This window comes from Coregonus lavaretus (assembly GCF_964263955.1).
Source record: "Coregonus lavaretus genome assembly, chromosome: 4".
NCBI classification, from domain to species: Eukaryota; Metazoa; Chordata; class Actinopteri; order Salmoniformes; family Salmonidae; genus Coregonus; species Coregonus lavaretus.
Genome location: NC_139991.1, coordinates 35910657 through 35930633, shown reverse-complemented (window position 1 = coordinate 35930633; position 19977 = coordinate 35910657). Strand labels below are relative to the sequence as shown.

At 45.7% G+C, this 19977-nt stretch overlaps 1 protein-coding gene across 1 annotated transcript in view; it reads right to left on the bottom strand.

Annotated features, from left to right (window-relative positions):
- The window catches only part of col27a1a (collagen, type XXVII, alpha 1a), a gene marked incomplete at both ends in the record, with an annotated part of 366083 nt that overhangs the window by 278062 nt on the left and 68044 nt on the right, over positions 1-19977 (bottom strand). Inside the window, 3 exons of the mRNA XM_084160593.1 lie at positions 661-714; positions 883-936; positions 6406-6459. Of these exons, the coding sequence (XP_084016719.1) occupies positions 661-714; positions 883-936; positions 6406-6459 (162 nt within the window). The remainder of the gene's footprint in view (positions 1-660; positions 715-882; positions 937-6405; positions 6460-19977) is intronic.

Sequence of the window (19977 nt, the reverse complement as noted above, 5' to 3'; positions counted from 1 at the left end):
AACTGGGGCCCCCTGGAGCCGACCCAGCTGACACAGATGGTAGAAGTGGTGAGCACATCAGAACCTCTGGCAAAGTGACAGAGAAAAAGAGAGGGGGTGGGAAACACACACACAGGTGACTATATTATAGAGCAACGAAGTATGAGGAGAGAGAGAGAGAGAGAGAGAGAGAGAGAGAGAGAGAGAGAGAGAGAGAGAGAGAGAGAGAGAGAGAGAGAGAGAGAGAGAGAGAGAGAGAGAGAGAGAGAGAGAGAGAGAGAGAGAGAGAGAGAGAGAGAGACTGAACTGTCTTTACTTACTCATTTTTTTAACGGTCATGTTCTAGCATATTTGGCTGACTCATGTTATGACCTCACACACATTGTGCAGAGATTCTTTCTTGGTCCAAACATGTGTTTGTATGCATTTGTAGTACTAGATGTGTGTGTGTGTGCACGCATGTGCGTGCGTGCCTGTGTGCCTGTGTGTCTGGGCCACATTGCAGCTCCCGTCTTAACATAGAGAGGGACTCAGGAGAACACACACATAGGTCTGTGTTTTTACCTATTCCAACTCACAACAGGAGACTCCAGTTATATAGGCTTTCTGATGAGAAAGTAGTAGAGGATGAGAGGCAATAAGGTAAAAAGCAAACAATAGGTGAGTGTCTGTCTCTCTTACCTCTCGACCAGCCTGGCCAATTAGTCCAACTGGGCCAAGAATGCCTGCGTCTCCCTGGAAGACAGTCAAACAAATACATGACATATAATCTCAATACACAAGCTAAATTCAACTAGAATAGAATACGACTTTATTGTACTTTATAAATATACAGGTTGCTGGTCAAGGAACTGGTCAAGTTGGAATTAGGATAAGGGTGGGGGAGGGGGGGGGGGGCATTACCTTCTCTCCTTTAGCTGCTGTTCCAGATGAGATACCAGGATCTCCTTTCCTCCCCTGAGAAAAACATAGAGAAACAGGACCAATTAGTGAGAAAAAATGTTTTATTCACACTGACACATACAACTACCTAACAGTGATACTTGGTTATTTGGACCTATTTTGCCATACATAGATAAACGTTATGCATAACCGCAATGTGTACCTATACTGTGACTACACTGCATTTACCTGGATACTATAAATTGGGTTTGATATAAGGTATCATGATGTGGGACCATAGGGTGGAAAAACACCTCTCTTTACACAGGGGAAGGCTATATTCATGACCTAATTTTTGACAGCTTTTGAGGCCTAATCAATTCATCATCTATCAATATGATTGTCATGAGACGTTAGCAACTACCTGCTCAAACAGCAAGTGACCAGAGTGGAAGGAATGAAAGCACCCCTCTCTGGACACATGGGAAACCTTATGATTGTAGCAGTCTTTTTAGGGGTACCCCTCCTTGGAAAACCATATGGTTGTATCGGTCTCTTTAGGGGTACCCCACCCACAGACTGTCTCAGTATCACTCTGTGGTGAGATTTATCCCCAGTGGCCTTGCTGCCATACAAAACAAGGATTCATTGTTGGAGTAAAGAGAACAGTAATGGGTCTCTACACTTCAAAGCCGCAGGTCGGAAATGTATCTCAGCGTGTGGAATAATTTTTCCCGAAGAGCTCCTGGGATTTACAACTTTGCTTCATTAGGGGGTGATGAAAGAGCACGATCAGGGAGCGCTCCCGCACATCAAACACTTTGGAAACGTTCTCTCAACACACCTGCTTAACGAAGCGAGTGGCTCTGACTCCACCCCGCCACCCCCCAAGTAACACCTAAGGGGTGTGTTTACAGAGGATAATTTGTGTTGCTCAACCGGAGACGTAGCAGCTTTGATATACTACGTAAGCTAATATTTTGTATTTGTATTTATTATGGATCCCCATTAACCAAGTCAGCAGCAACTCTTCCTGGGGTCCAGCAAAATTAAGGCAGTTATACAATACATTCACAACAGATTTCACAACACATTAAGTTTGTGCCCTATGGCCCCTTCTCTACTACCACATATCTACAACACAAAATCCGTGTGTACATGTGAGTATATTGCATATGTTATCGTGTGTGTGTATGCATGTGTCTGTGCTTGTGTTTGTGTTGCTTCACAGTCCCGCTGTTCCATAAGGTGTATTTTTATCTGTTTTTTAAAACAATTTTTACTGCTTGATTGAGTAACTTGATGTGAAATAGAGTTCCATGTAGTCATGGCTCTATGTAGTACTGTGCACCTCCCATAGTCTGTTCTGGACTTGGGGACAGTGAAGAGACCTCTGGTGGTATGTCTTGTGGGGTATGCATGGGTGTCTGAGCTGTGTGCTAGTAGTTCAAACAGACAGCTCGGTGCAATCAACATGGCACAAGCGCATTCACACTGAGTTGAGCAACACAAATTAGGAAAATGTCGGTGGATGTATTCTATATTTTTTTCATTAAAAGTATGAATTTCATAACTCCGCGGAAGGACCGCAGTTGTACAGGACGAACATAGGTACAGGTATGCGTTTTCAGAAATAAGTCTGGCTGCACAAACGATTGGCAAACGTACTGCAAATTGAGAAATCATGTGACCAAACTGAATAAAAAAAAGAATTAACTATACTATGAAACAAGATAAATGACAGAAATAATTTTTTTTAAAGCTTTGGAGCGTCTTAAATGACATTTTGGACTGATATTGCCAACTACTTTAATGATTTTTTCATTGGCAAGATTAGCAAACTTAGGCATGACATGCCAGCAACAAACGCAGACACTACACATCCAAGTATAACTGATCAAATTGTGAAAGACAAACATTGTAATTTTGAATTCTGTAAATTGAGTGTGGGAGAGGTGAAAAAATTATTGTTGACTATCAACAATGAAAAGCCACCGGGGTCTGACAACTTGGATGGAAAATTACTGAGGATAATAGTGGACGATATTGCCACTCCTATTTGCTATATCTTCAATCTATGCCTACTAGAAAGTATGTGCCCTCAGGCCTGGAGAGAATTAAAAGTCATTCCACTACCCAAGAATAGTAAAGCCACCTTTACTGGCTCAAATAGCCGACCAATCGGCATGTTACCAACCCTTAGTAAAATGTTGTTTGACCAGATACAATGCTATTTTACTGTAAACAAATTGACAACAGACTTTCAGCACACTTATAGGGAAGGACATTCAACAAGCACGGCACTTAAACAAATGATTTATGATTGGCTGAGAGAAATTGATGATATGCCACTATGTATGCAGATGACTCAACACTGTAAACGTCAGCTACTACAGGGAGTGAAATCACTGCAACAAAGAGCTGCAGTTAGTTTCAGAATGGGTGGCAAGGAATAAGTTAATCCTAAATATTAAACAAACTAAAAGCATTGTATTTTGGACAGACCATTCACTAAACCCTAAACCTCAACTAAATCTTGTAATGAATAATGTGGAAATTGAGCAAGTTGAGGTGACTAAACTGCTTGGAGTAACCCTAGATGTTTTTTTTTTTTTTTTTTTTGTCATTTAGCAGACGCTCTTATCCAGAGCGACTTACAGGAGCAATTAGGGTTAAGTGCCTTGCTCAAGGGCACATCGACAGATTTTTCATCTAGTCGGGTCGGGGATTAGAACCAGCGACCTTTCGGTTACTGGCACAACGCTCTTAACCACTAATACAACAGTAGCTAAGATGGGGAGAAGTCTGTACATAATAAAGCGTTGCTCTGCCTTTTTAACAACACTATCAACAAGGCAGGACCTACAGGCCCTAGTTTTCTCGCACCTGGAATACTGTTCAGCCACAAAGAGGGACCTCTGAAAATTACACTTGGCTCAGAACAGGGCTGCACGGCTGGCCCTTAAATGTAAACAGAGAGCTAACATTAATAATATCCATGTAAGTCTCTCATGGCTCAAAGTGGAGGAGAGATTGACTTCATCACTACTTGTTTTTGTAAGAAGTGTTGACATGCTGAATGCACCGAGGTGTCTGTTTAAAAGTGGTCCTCTGTAGCTCAATTGGTAGAGCATGGCACTTGTAACGCCAGGGTAGTGGGTTCGATTCCCGGGACCACCCATACGTAAAAATTTATGCACACATGACTGTAAGTGGCTTTGGATAAAAGCGTCTGCTAAATGGCATATTATATATTATATTAAACTACTAGCACACAGCTCGGACACCCATGCATACCCCACAAGACATGCCACCAGAGGTCTCTTCACAATCCCCAAGTCAAGAACAGACTATGGGAGGTGCACAGTACTACATAGAACCATGACTACATGGAACACTATTCTACATCAGGTAACTGATGCAAGCAGTAAACTCCGATTTAAAAAACTGATAAAAATACACCTTATGGAATAGTCGGGACTGTGAAGAGATATACACACACAGGTACAGACACGCATACACACACACACGCTAAAACACGCACTCTATACACACGTACATTGTAATATTGTTGTATGGTGGTATTATACATTTTGTATTGTAGAAATGTAGTGGTGTAATAATGTTATGTACTGTTTTATCTTTTGTTTTATGTGTGATGTAAGTGCCTTAATGTGTTTGGACCCCAGGAAGCGTAGCTAATGGGGATCGCTAATAAATACAAATACAAATACACACACACACACACACAAAAGTGATGGGGATAACTTGATTGCAGGTGTATGACTTAACGACGCGGACAGCTGAACTACAGCACATAAAACTCTCCTTCCCTGAACTTAAAAAATATAGGTCAGAATTTGACATCCCCATCTAACACAGCACACATGCCACAGAAATATACACTACATGACCAAAAGTTCGAACATCTCATTCCAAAACCATGGGCATTAATATGGAGTTGGTACCACCTTTGCCGCTATAACAACCTCCACTCTTCTGGGAAGGCTTTCCACTAGATGTTGGAACATTGCTGTGGGGACTTGCTTCCATTCAGCCACATTAGTGATGTCGGGCACTGATGTTGGGCGAGTAGGCCTGGCTCGCAGTCGGTGTTCCAATTCATCCCAAAGGTGTTCGATGGGGTTGAGGTCAGGGCTCTGTGTAAGCCAGTCAAGTTCTTCCACACTGATCTCGACAAACAATTTTTGTATGGACCTCGCTTTGTACGGGGGCATTGTAATGCTGAAACAGGAAAGAGCATTTCCCTAACTGTTGCCACCAAGTTGGAAGCACAGAATTGTCTAGAACAGGGTTCTTCAATTCCGGTCCTGGAGGGCCGAAACACCTCTGTTTTTCATCCTCTCCTTCTAATCAGGGGCTAATTCAGACCTGGGACACCAGGTGAGTGCAATTAACTACCAGGTAGAAATAAAAAACAGAAGTGTTTCGGCCCTCCAGGACCGGAATTGAAGAACCCTGGTCTAGAATGTCATTGTATGCTGTAGCGTTAAGATTTCTCTTCACTGGAACTAAGGGGCCTAACCCGAATCATAAAAAACAGCCCCAGACCATTATTCCTCCTCCACTAAACTTTACAGTTGTCACTATGCATTCGGGCAGGTAGCGTTCTCCTGGCATTCGCCAAACCCAGATTTGTCCGTCGGACTGCCAGATGGTGAAGCGTGATTCATCACTCCTGAGAACACGTTTCCACTGCTCCAGAGTCCAATGGTGTCGAGCTTTACACCACTTCAGCCGACGCTTGGCATTGCGCATGGTGATCTTAGGCTTGTGTGCAGCTGCTCGGCCATGGAAACCCATTTCATGAAGCTCCAGAACAACAGTTGTTGTGCTGACGTTGCTTCCAGAAATAATTTAGGTATTGAGTGTTGCAACCGAGGACAGACGATTTTTACGTGCTACGTGCTTCAGCACTCAGCGATCCCATTCTGTGTTTGTGTGGACTACCAATTCGCAGCTGAGCCGTTGTTGCTCCTAGACGTTTCCACTTCACAATAACAGCATTTACAGTTGACCGGGGCAGCTCTAGCAGGGCAAAAATTTTACGAACTGACTTGTTGGAAAAGGTGGCATCCTATGACAGTGCCACGTTGAAAGTCACTGAGCTCTTCAGTAAGGCCATTCTACTGCCAATGGTCCACAGGAGGTTGGTGGCACCTTAATTGGGGAGGACGGGCTCGTGGTAATTGGTCATATTGAACTTTATATGTCATGGCTGATTAGAGATACTCATCGTCATAAGATTGTAATTTGGCATGACAACAACTCAACCGTCTCATTAAATGAACAGATCATGTACTTAAACAATGGAATGGTTTAATCTGGAAAAACCTCACAGCCGGCTGACTTTGCTGATAGCTGATGTATTGAGGAAAAATGAAATGCTATGACTGTGATATGTAGTTGTCCCACCTAGATTGAATGCACTAACTGTAAGTCGCTCTGGATAAGAGTATCTGCTAAATGACTACATTTAATAAAAATAAAAATAAATAAAAATAATTTGTGTGTGGAACATACCTTAAGCCCAGGCGGACCTGGATGGCCAGGTTTTCCATGGGGACCGGGACCACCCTAAGGAACAATCAGAGACAAAACACAATCAAATGTTGATCAGAATGACAATCTTTATATTGGCATAAGCAGAGGCCATGGGTAGTCTGGAGAATGTCAAATCTCCTATATGGATTGAGCATATGTGTACATTGGGGGATTAGGTAAAGGGGGAAGCTTATGGAAAATGGATGTAGAATGAAGGGGTTCTAGCATATGGATGTGGTTTTCCTACACCCCATCCCCCACCCGTATTGCCCCCCGTCTGTAGTCTCCCTGGGGCAGAAAATGGCAGCTTGTGTGCATACAGACACAAACACAAGCAGAAACATGCAGAAACATAAAGAAACACACACACACACCACACATATACACATGGATTGCTGTTCATTTCATTTTGTCCATTGGTTCACATATTAGTCTACAGGCTATTGTTGGAATATATATATTTGTAAATCTATACAGTAGCATATTGGTAATAATGGGATCCATTTTCTCCCTATCTTATTGGAAACAGACGTTAGCTTTTAAAATTCTGAAATCCGGTAGTCAAAGTGACTGACTCCATTTGGAGGACTGACACCATTTGATAACTACACTCCTTTTTTCCCTTATTTTTTTTAACCTTTTGTTCATTTTTTTTTTTTTACCTTTATTTTACCAGGGAAGACATATTGAGACCTAGGTCTCTTTTTTAAATGTGCCCTGCACAATACAACACAAATATACACATTATACACATAAAATAAAATAAACAGCCATGGGAAGCACAAGTAAAACATCACAAATCACCTAGAAAAACAGTTACATTCCTCCACAAATAAGTCCCCAATCAATACTCTAAACTGCACCGAACGGCACCAGCCCCTCTCTGTGCTGTCGACATGTAACACACACACTTCCTCTCTCTATCCATATGGTTGTGGGCCTTTGAGGGGTCCCCCACCTCTGACTGAGACACTTTTTCCACCTGACCCCGAGGTCAATCGTGTCAGAGTGGCCGGAAAAAGAGTCAAAACCGGTTCTAGAGTGGGGTCAGTGACTTTCGCTGGGGTGAGATAAGACGATTCAGCGAACACATTATTGATTCAGAGTAGTAGACCAGCACTCACCCCTAAGTCACATGTCAAGTCATTCTTTGTCCCATGAAGGGAAATACATTTAGTTTGGGCTGGAATTGATATAATGTCAAAGTTTAAATACAGACATGAGAGACAAATGACAACATAATACTACAACCCTCTTTCTCTCCTCTCTCTCAGACACCTCATACATCCCATCTCTGATTCCTCCAGGGAGAGCCTCAGTGCCCTTTTTTTATACAAGTAAGAGATTTGAAGTCACTAAGGATGTGTGGCCTTGCTAGGTCTGCTACCTGATATAATTCAGAGCCCACTCATTTTTTACGCACACGCACACACACACACACACACACACACACACACACACACACACACACACACACACACACACACACACACACACACACACACACACACACACACACACACACACAATGCAGAGTCCTTGTCTCGCTGCTGTCAGTAGGCCTACCCCTTCAATACCTTTTCACTAAGCCCCTTTATCCTATATCTGCTGCCATCCTTTCTTTAGCCAGAGGCTTGTTACAAGAAGGGTGGTGTAGCCTTCAAATGTTGAATTACATGCCTCAAATAGGCCAGCGGTTCACCTCAGTTTTGGTAGTAGTAGTTGGCACCATTGGTTCTAGCCATTGGCACGAGTCTTGCAGTTGGTTTTGTATGCATGCCATCTCATCTCACATGGCAGGTGTCGAATTAGGACAATTCCAGGGCGGTGCACACAGCTGGCAAGAGGCTGCTGGGATACGAGACTGGAAAACCGCAACCTCTGAAGTGGGAGCCAGGGCGTCAATGGTGGCAACTTTGGTAACAGTGAAACCTACTCCCTAAGATTAGCACTTGCTCTAAAACTGCACAAACTCATCCTAAAGTGTTCAAATAGGTCCACATGTTTCAGGTTCTGGCAGTGTGTACCTACCGTCCAATACCACACGGTATACATTTTCAACCTCAATGTAAAATACATTTAGTTGGTTTTTAAATGTGAAAGACTAACGTCCTTCCTCTTTCCGATACCCAAACATTGTATAGAATATAGCACATATTTCAGGCTGTCGTATTTTAGCAGGGCAAGCAGTAAAGATGGTTTAAATTTATACAACATGTTGTAAAGACAGTACTGTCTATGGCCGATATAAAAGTAATGATCTATTAACTGGTGCCAAAAGAGCGCTCCCTGCTACAGGGGGAAGCGTCATTATTGACACCAGACCTGTGTGCGTGTGTGTGTGTACAGGATCCAAGGCTCATTTTAATTACAGAGCCCACTGTCGTCAGACCAGAGGTGTAATTTAACCTCTGGAGGCTCAGGAATAGATTTCACTGCATTTGCCCCCTCTGCCATTGCACGCCACCATAATACACACATAAACACACACACACACACACACACATACACATACACGCACACAGAGAGAGAGACCAGGGTTCAAAATGCTTTAAGCCATGCTTCATAAAAGTCATTCTCTAAAGCCAAAATCCACCAGCCTGTAGAGCTAAATAAATCATGTAGTATTCTGACCATATAAAGATGGAAAATATAATAAATCCAGTATAAGATTTGGAATAATAGCTCAAATATACTGAACAAAAATATAAATGTGGTCATGTAAAGTGTTGGTCCCATGTTTCATGAGCTGAAATAAAAGATCCCAGAAAAGCTTATTTCTCTTCAATTGTGTGCACAAATTTGTTTACATCCCTGCTAGTGATCACCCTCCTTTGACAAGATAATCCATCCACCTGACAGGTGTGGCAAATCAAGAAGCTTATTAAACAGCATGATCATTACACAGATGCACCTTGTGCTAGGGGACAATAAAAGGCCACTCTAAAATTGGCATCTTGACTGCAGGAATGTCCACCAGAGCTGTTGCCAGAGAATTGAATGTTGATTTCTCTACCATAAGCCGCCTCCAACGTCATTTCAGAGAATTTGGCAGTAAATTCAACCGGCCTCACAATCACAGACCACGTGAAACCACGCCAGCCCAGGACATCCACATCCGGCTTCTACACCTGCAGCATCATCTGAGACCAGCCACCCAGACAGCTGATGAAACTGAGGAGTCTGTAATAAAGCCCTTTTGTGGGGAAAAACTAATTCTGATTGGCTGGGCCTGGCTCCCCAATGGGTGGGCCTGGCTCCCAAGTGGGTGGGCACACAGGGCTATTGCAGACAACCCTGAGGCTACGGCTGAGGACAGGAACAAGAAGTACAAGAAGTCTCGCTATGTCCTCCGCAAACGAGCAAAAGGACAATGTAGGAATAAGGTGGAATCATATTACACAGGCTCCACCGCCCCTCGCATGTGGCAGGGGCCACAGTTCATTGCTGATTACAAAGGAAGAACCGTGATCTGCCCAAGGATGCCTTCTTTACCAGACGAACTCAATGCATTTTATGCATGCTTTGACAATAACAACACCGTGCCATGCGTGAGGTCCCCCACCAACCCAGAGGACTGGGTGATCTCGCTCAACGAGGCTGACGTGAGAAAGGTCTTTAATCATTCGCAAGGCCACAGGGCCAGACAGTATTCCAGGGTGCATACTCAGAGCATGCGCAGAACAGCTGGCAGGCATATTCACTGTCATTTTCAACATCTCCTTGTCCCAGTCTGTAATCCCCACGTCTTATGCTGACCACCATCATTCCTGTTCCCAAGAACTCTAAGGCTTCATGACAGTGCAAATAGTCCGGGTAGCCATGATTAGCTGTTCAGGAGTCTTATGGCTTGAGGGTAGAAGCTGTTAAGAGGCCTTTTGGACCTAGACTTCATGCTCCGGTACCACTTGCTGTGCGGTAGCAGAGAGAACAGTCTATGACTAGGGTGGATGGAGTCTTTGACAAGTTTTAGGGCCTTCCTTTGACACCGCCTGGTATAGAGGTCCTGAATGGCAGGAAGCTTGGCCCCAGTGACGGACTGGGCCGTGGGCACTACCTTCTACATATATTATGTAGTATACGTAAAGACAAGATTAAATCAAGAATAGTCTGATGGATGACAATATTAGCCTATCACATGTGAATTATATATTATCACTTGTGAATGATGCCCAACTTGTGTTCAGTAAGGCAAGAAACAGCTTGGCCCCAGTGATGTACTGGACCGTGGGCACTACCTTCTATAGTGCCTTGTGGTCGGAGGCCGAGTAGTTGCCATACCAGGCAGTGATGCAACCAGTCAGGATGCTCTCGATGGTGCAGCTGTAGAGCTTTTTGAGAATCTGAGGACTCATGCCAAATCTTTTCAGTCTCCTGAGGGGGAATAGGTTTTGTCGTGCCCTCTTCACAACTGTCTTGGTGTGTTTGGACCATGATAGTTTGTTGGTGATGTGGACACCAAGGAACTAGAAGCTCTCAACCTTCTCCACTACAGCCCCGTCGAATAGAATTGTAGTCCACAATCATCTCCTTTGTCTTGATCACATTGAGGGAGAGGTTGTTGTCCTGGCACCACACGGCCAGGTCCCTGACCTCCTCCCTATAGGCTGTCTCGTCGTTGTCGGTGATCAGGCCTACCACTGTTGTGTCATCGGCAAACTTAATGATGGTGTTGGAGTCGTGCCTGGCCATGTAGTCATGAGTGAACAGGGAGTACAAGAGGGGACTGAGCACGCACCCCTGAGGGGCCCCCATGTTAAGGATCAGTGTGGGGGATGTGTTGTTACCTACCCTTACCACCTGGGAGCGGCCCATCAGGAAGTCCAGGATCCAGTTGCAGAGAGAGGTGTTTAGTCCCAGGGTCCTTAGCTTAGTGATGAGCTATGAGGGCACTATGGTGTTGAACGCTGAGCTGTAGTCAATGAATAGCATTCTCACATAGGTGTTCCTTTTGTCCAGGTGTGGAAGGGCAGTGTGGAGCGCAATAGAGATAGCATCATCTGTGGATCTGTTGGGGCGGTATGCAAATTGGAGTGGGTCTAGGATTTATGGGATAACGGTGTTGAAGTGAGCCATGACTAGCCTTTCAAAGCACTTCATGGCTACAGACGTGAGTGCTATGGTTCGGTAGTCATTTAGGATTTGGGCCCGTTCCCGAGAAAGCACTATATCCTTCGCATCAGACTCGTTAAAGTAAAAATTGTCCAGTCGAGGTGAGTAACCACTGCTCTGATGTCCAGAAGTTATTTTCAGTCATAAGAGATGGTAGAAGCAACATTACGTACACAATAAGTAAACAAAGAAGTTGCAAACAACGCGAAAAACGAACAAAATAGCACAGTTGGTTAGGAGCCCGTAAAACGGCAGCCATCCCCTCCGGCGCCATTAAAATATATCACTACTACTTGTATTTGTAAGAGGTATTGACATGCTGAAAGCACCGAGCTGTCTGTTTAAACGTCTAGCACACAGGTCAGACACCCATGCATACCCCACAAGACATGCCACCAGAGATCTCTTCACAGTCCACAAATCCAGAACAGACTATGGGAGGTGCACAGTACTACATAGAGCCATGACTACATTGAACTCTATTCCACATCAGGTAACTGATGTAAACAGTAGAATCAAATTTTAAAAAACAGATAAAAATACGCCTTATGGATCAGCGGGGACTGTGAAGCAACACAAACATAGGCACAGACACATGCATACACACACAATAATGTACGCACTATACACACACGTACACATGGATTTTGTGTTGTAGATATGTGGTAGTGGAGTATGGGCCTGTGTTGTGAATTCTGTAATTAATGTATTGTAATGTTTTTTAAGTTGTATAACTGCCTTAATTTTGCCAGACCCCAGGAAGAGTAGCTGCTACTTTGTCAGCAGCTAATGGGGATCCCGTCACACACTGATCTGTTTCACCTGTCTTTGTGATTGTCTCCACCCCCCTCCAGGTGTTGCCCATCTTCCCCTTTATCCCCAGTGTATTTATACCTGTTTTCTCTGTTTGACTGTTGCCAGTTAGTTTTTTTTCATCAAGTCTTCCAGCGTTTTCCCCCTTGATCCTGTCTTTCTCAAGTTCCTGTTTTCTAGTTTTCCTGGTTTTGACCATTCTGCCTAACCTGACCCTGAGACTGCCTGCTGTTCTGTACCTTTTGGACTCTGATCTGGATTACTGACCTCTGCCTGCCCTTGACCTGTCGTTTAACTGCCCCCTGTTTTTGTAATAAACTTGTCAGTCTGTTATATCTGGTTTTATCCTCCTGTCTTATCCGGTTTCCTGTGTGAATTTAAGTATGCTCCCTCTAATTATCTCTCTCTCTCCCTCCCATCCCGGAGGACCTGAGCCCTAGGACCATGCCTCAGGACTACCTGAACTGATGACACCTTGCTGTCCCCAGTCCACCTGGTCGTGCTGCTACTCCAGTTTCCACTCTTCTGCCTGTGGCTATGGAACCTGACCTGTTCACCGGACGTGTTATCTTGTCCCAGACCTGCTGTTTTCAACTCTCTCTCTCTACCGCACCTGCCATTTCAGCCTCTAAATGCGCGGCTATGAAAAACCAAGTGACATTTACTCCTGATGTACTGACCTGTTGCTACCTCTACAATCACTGTGATTATTATTTGACCCTACTGGTCATCTATAAACATTTGAACATCTTGGAAAAAAATCTGGCCTTAATGGCCATGTACTGTTATAGTCTCCACCCGGCACAGCCAGAAGGGGACTGGCCACCCCTCAGAGCCTGGTTCCTCTCTAGGTTTCTTCCTAGGTTTCTGCCTTTCTAGGGAGTTTTTCCTAGCCACCGTGCTTCTACATCTGCATTGCTTGCTGTTTGGGGTTTTAGGCTGGGTTTCTGTATAGCACTTTGTGACATCTGCTGATGTAAAAAGGGCTTTATAAATACAATTTGATTGATGACTGACCCAGCAGACTCGGACCAGCTCCGAAATTCCATCTCCTCCTAAGGAGCCTGCCCTGGGACGTCTTCCTGGGGGCTCAGAAGTTACCTCGGACCTCCCCACCATTCCCACGGAGTACCAGGACCTCCAGGAGGTGTTCAGTAAGGCACAGGCCACTTTGCTTCCACCGCACCGACCCTACGACTGCGGAATCAACCTTCTCCCAGGCACCACTCCGCCCCGGGGACGACTGTACTCGCTGTTGGGTCTGGAGACCATGGCTATGGAGACCTACATTGAGGACTCCCTAGCTGCCGGGTTCATCCTTCCTTCTGCCTCCCCCGCCAGTGCAGGGTTCTTCTTTGTGAAGAAGAAGTACAAAACCCTGCGCTGGTGCATCAACTACCGGGGCCTCAATGACATCACGGTGAAGAACTGCTACCCGCTACAACTCATCTCCTCTGCCTTCGAGCCGCTCCAGGGGGCCAACGTGTTCTCCAAGCTGGATCTACGGAATGCCTACCACCTGGTGCAGATACAGGAGGGAGACGAGTGGAAGACTGCCTTCAACATGGCCAGCGGTCACTACGAGCATCTGGTCATGCCATTTGGCCTTACCAATGCTCCAGCTGTGTTCCAGGCCCTGGTCAATGATGTTGAACCGGTTCGTCTTCATCTACCTCGACGACATCCTCATTTTCTCCCACTCCTCCAAAGCTTATTCCATCGATCCACCATCCCCTTCCTGGGCTACATCATCGTTGCAGGGAGTGTACAGATGGATCCCGGGAAGGTGAGAGCGGTGGTGGATTGGCCCCAGCCTAAGTCCAGAGTGCAGCTGCAATGTTTCCTGGGATTTGCCAACTTTTATCACCGCTTTATCCGGGGTTACAGCACCCTGGCTTCCCCCCTGTCTGCACTCATCTCTCCCAAGCTTCCGTTCACATTGTCCCCAGCTGCTGACCGGGCGTTCCTGGACCTCAAACACCATTTCACCACTGCTCCCATCTTGGTTCATCCTGACCCGTCCCGCCAGTTCGTGTTGGAGGCTGATACTTCGCATGTCGGAGTGGGGCCGGTCCTGTCCCAGCGTTCGGCCCTGGACCTCAAGTTACATCCCTGTGCCGCCTTCTCCCATCGCCTCAACACCACAGAGAGGAATTACGATGTGGGGAATCGTGAGCTTCTCGTGGTGAAGATGGCGTTGGAGGAGTGGAGGCACTGGCTGGATTGGGCAGAACATCCGTTCATTGTGTGGACAGACCACAAGAACTTGGAATATCTCCGCACCGCAAAGCATCTCAATTCCAGGCAAGCTAGGTCGGCCCTGTTTTTCACCTGATTCAACTTCTCCCTCTCATATCAACCGGGATCCAAGAATGTCAAGCCAGTTACGCTGTCACGCCGCAATAGCTCCGCGGCTACACCCCCGGAATCCGAGACCATCCTTCCCACCTCGTGCTTGGCGACGGCACTCAGTTGGGGAATAGGGAAGCAGGTCCGGGAGGCGCAGCGTCCAGATAACCGGATGTTCCTGACACTGTCCACTCTGCGGTCCTGGAGTGGGCCCACTCCTCCAGGCTTGCCTGCCACCCGGGCTCCCGTCGGACCCTGGCCTTTGTGCGACAACGCTTTTGGTGGCCTACCATGGTTCCTGACGTCTCCGCATTCGTCGCCACCTACACGATCTGTGAGCAGTTAAAAGACTCCTCGGCAAGCTCCAGCTGGTCTCCTCCAACCGCTGCCTGTTCCTCACCATCCCTGGTCTCACATATCCCTGGACTTTGTCACGGGTCTCCCTCGTCTGATGGCAACACCGCCATCCTGACAGTTGTTGACCGGTTTTCCAAAGCAGCCCACTTCATTCCTCTCCCCAAGCTACCCTCTGCCAAAGAGACAGCCCAGCTCATGGTGCAGCACGTCTTCTGGATCCATGGACTCACAGTGGAAATGGACTCTGACTGGGGTCCTCAGTTCTCCTCCCGGTTCTGGAAGGTGTTCTGTACACTTATTGGGTCATCGGCCAGCCTGTCCTCCGGTTTCCACCCTCAGTCCAATGGCCAGTCGGAGCAAGCCAACCAAGACCTGGAGACGACTCTGAGCTGCCTGGTCTCCGCCAACCCCACCACCTGGAGCCAGCAACTAGTGGAGGTCGAATACGCCCGCAACACCCTTCCCTGCTCTGCCAAGGGTCTTTCACCCTTTGAGTGTTCCCTGGGTTATCAGCCCCTTCTCTTCCTGGAGCAAGAGGAAGAGGTCAGCATACCCTCAGCCCAGATGTTTGTCTGCCGCTGTCGTCGTACCTGGAAGAGAGCACAGTCGGCTATTCTTAAGACCACCTCCAGGTATTGATGACAAGCGGACCGCCACCGGACCCCGGCTCCCTGGGATCGTCTCGGGCAGAAGGAATGGCTGTCCACCGGAGATCTGCCCCTCCGGGTGGAGTCCCACATATATATTTGCCCTTTCCCCATCTCCAAGATCATTAGCCACTTTGCTGTTCGTCTTCTGTTGCCTCGTACCCTCCGTATACATCCCACTTTTCATGTGTCTAGGATAAAAACCCATGTCTCACAGCCCTTTGTCTCCTGCTTCCAGACCCACCCCTCTTCCCCGTCTCATCGACGGCCAACAAGGCGTACACGGTGAGGCGTCTCCTGAAGGTTCAACCTCGGGGCAGGGGATTCCAGTACCTGGTTGACTGGGAGAGTTATGGCCCAGAGGAGAGGTGCTGGGTCCCTGCTAGGGACATCCTTGACCCAGGCCTCATCACTGAGTTTCAATGCCGGCACCCCGGTCAACCAGGTATGCGCCCAGGTAGGACGCCAGGTGGTGCCTGATCTGTGTACTGTCACACCCTGATCTGTTTCACTCGAATAGCGAATGGAGGCCGCTTGCTTTCCCGCTGGTCCGTTTCAATGATGCCTGGTAGGCTACTTCGGTTTTATAGCGGAGCTGTGCTTAATATGAGCAGCTGAGAAATAAATATAAGAACACTTATTTCACTCCATGCATCAACTACTGTTTGAGGAGCATGCGCAACAGGTTATCACCACCCAAACTCTGTATGCCATGGGCTCTCCAACCCTGTTCCTGCAGCTACCCAGTGCTTAATTTTGGAAACCAAATGAAATCTGTTAGGGAACATTGATAGTAACATGTTTTCGCAACAAAACATATTTCATTAAACTGTCTAGAGCCCCTCTGCACGCTTGAGAAAATAATAAAGGAAAGAGAGGAGGAGATGGTGGTGAGATGTTCTGTATAGCTAAAGGTAATGTGCCACCCAATTAATTATGAAAATAAATAAAAATCCCTATTACTAGGCTATTCAAAATCAAATACAAACACACTATAATTGTAGGCTACCTGTAAGCCGCCCTGCACAATCAATGAACCAACAGCATCGCCTAGGGCTAGACGTTCATTCCCAGACTCATGGATATAAATGTTGGCGTGTAGCATAAGGTAATAAGTCCATCCAGTATACATAATAATACAGTCCACACTCAAAGGTGATTACTCAAATTTGTTTAATTTTGGAGTATAGGCTATGTTTGTATAAGGCACAATCATAATTTGTATTCAGGTTGTTTTTCAGGCTTGGGCTCATAAGCTTATGCATATACATAAGCGCTAATACTGTATGTGTATGGGTGTTTTGAATTAATCATCACCTTAGAAAGCGCTGTCCATTTTATTGTGTTAGGCTTTGAAACAACATCCACAATTACCATGTCTTACACTCAGTTTCAACCTGCTGTTTCTTAAAACTCACAGTGGAGTGAGTTTTAAAAGCAGGATACTGTTTTGATGATAAAAGTTTGATGTGATTTAAGATTGCATTTGCATTGATGTCAGAGTGGTTAGAGGGACAATAGAGCCCAGAGTACCAGGCAATTAGGACCTGATGGTCGTTAGCAAGTTGGGTACTACCAAAGCATGTCCAGAGTGCATAAGAGGAGATTACCGTGACTCAACGGTCAAATGGAATTTTACTGCGGTCATGACTCATGACTGCCGATGTAGCGGTCACTGCAACATCCCTATCCCCCCTATACGGTCACTGCAACATCCCATCCAGGCTGGTCATGGCTCATATCAACACCATCATGCCGGAAACCCTAGACCCACTCCAATTCGAATACCGCCCCAACAGATCCATAGACGACGCCATCTCAATTGCACCTAGATAAGAGGAATACCTATAAGACAATGCTGTTCATTGACTACAGCTCAGCGTTCAACACCATTGTCCCCTCCAAGCCCCTCACCAAGCTTAGGACCCTGGGACTGAACACCTCCCTCTGCAACTGGATCCTGGACTTCCTGACGGGCCACCCCTAGGTGGTGAGGGTAGGCAACATCACCTACGCCACGCTGACCCTCAACACAGTGGCCCCACAGGGGTGTGTGCTTAGTCCCCTCATGTACTCCCTCATCACCCACGACTGCGTTGCCATGCACAATTCCATCACCATTATCAAGTTTGCTGACAACTCAATGGTGGTAGGCGAGATCGCCGGCGATAATGATACAGCCTACAGGGAGGAGGTCAGTGACCTGGCAGTGTGGTGTCTGGAAAACAACCTCACCCTCAACGTCAGTAAGACCAAGGAACTGATTGTGGACTACAGGAAATGGGGGGAGGACAGCAACAGCACCATCCTCGATTGCATTGCACTACAGAGGGTGGCGTGGACAGCCCATTACATCACTGGGGCCAAGCTCCCTGCAGTCCAGTACCTCTATATCAGGTGGTGTGAAAGGAAGGCCTGGAAAATTGTTAGACTCCAGCCAACCAAGTCATAGACTGTTCTCTCTGCTTCTGCACAGCAAGCGGTATCCCCAACAGGCTGCCGAGCAGCTTCTATCCCCAAGCCATAAGACTGCTAAATAACTAACAAAATGGCTACATAGGACTGAAGTTGACCCTTGTATTTAATAACATTTTTGCACTCTCTCTATGCACACTCACAGGACTCTACACACTCACGCACACTGACACTCCAACACACACACACACACACACACACACACACACACACACACACACACACACACACACACACACACACACACACACACACACACACACACACACACTTAATTTGCTCACACAAACATAACATGCACACACATTTATACTGACTGTACACACATGCACACACACTCACATACAATCATCATATACGCTGCTGCTACTCTGTTCATCATATATCCTGATGCCTAGTCACCTTACCTCTATATATAAAGTGCATTCGGAAAGTATTCAGACCCCTTTCCTTTTTTCACATTTTGTTATGTTACAGCCTTATTCTAAAATGGATTCAAAAAATGTCCTCATCAATCTACACACAATACCCATAAGAACAAAGCGAAAACAGGTTTTTAGAAATATTTGCTAATTAATATTACAAATATATATTTACCACCTGTCAAAAGTTTGGACACACCTACTCATTCAAGGGTTTTTCTTTATTTTTAAAATGTTTTACATTGTAGAATAATAGTGAAGACATCAAAACTATGAAATAACACATATGGAATCATGTAGTAACCAAAAAAGTGTTAAACATATCAAAATATATATTATATTTGAGATTCTTCAAATAGCCACCCTTTGCCTTGATGACAGGTTTGCACACTCTTGCTTATCTAGCCAATGAAAAAGTCATTAAAGTAGTTGGCAATTTCAGTGGGTTTTGTGATGAATGAGCCTTCTGATTCAACGAATGATATAGCCAAGTTTGCCTTTTTTCCCAAAATGTCATTTAAAGTGCTCCAAAGCTTTTTACTATCATTTTTTATATCATTTATTTTTGTTTCATAGTATAGTTTATTTTTATTTGTATTTAGTTTAGTCACATGATTTCTTAATTTGCAGTACGTTTGCCAATCGATTGGGCTGCCAGACTTATTTGCCATAACTTTTGCCTTATCCCTCTCAACCATACAATTTTTCAATTCCTCATCAATCCAAGGTGATTTAACAGTTTTCATAGTACTTTTCTTAATGGGTGCATGCTTATTAGTAACTGTTATAAGCAATTTCATAAATGTGTTAAGTGCAGCATCTGCCAGCTCGTCATAAAGCGTCCTTGCTCCTCTATTCTCCGAGGAGGGTGGGGAGGGGGGGCCGGGATGGGATGGGAGGTTGGGGTATGATGGGGAGGATAGGTGAGATAGGAGGGGAGAGGTGACTTTACTAGGGAGGGATCTCTGCAGGGCAGCTCTGGCCAATCAGTCAGAGAGTGGCAACATGGTGGCGAGGCAGTGGCACAATGACCAGGCTGAGGAGTAGCAAAGGAAAAGGTCTTAGAGTGGGACCTATCCAGAATACGCTGCAATGTCTCAATTTGCTTACTCTGGACATCCAGCTCAGACATATATTCCTCAATAGGCTGACAGTTTCCACATTGGAAATTTGGCCGGAACTGTGAAAAGTAGGTGCAGCTCCTACATGGGATGAAACGTTCACCGTAGTCTCTGAAGGTGGTTGCTGCCAATCTGGAAAAAGTCAGTTTCCCCATCAGGCAGAAAGTGGTAGACGCCATTTTGGAACAACTCTGTTAAAATCCACGCAAATAAAATAGGTTGTCGAGGAATCAGCTAAAAGTCAATCAATCCACA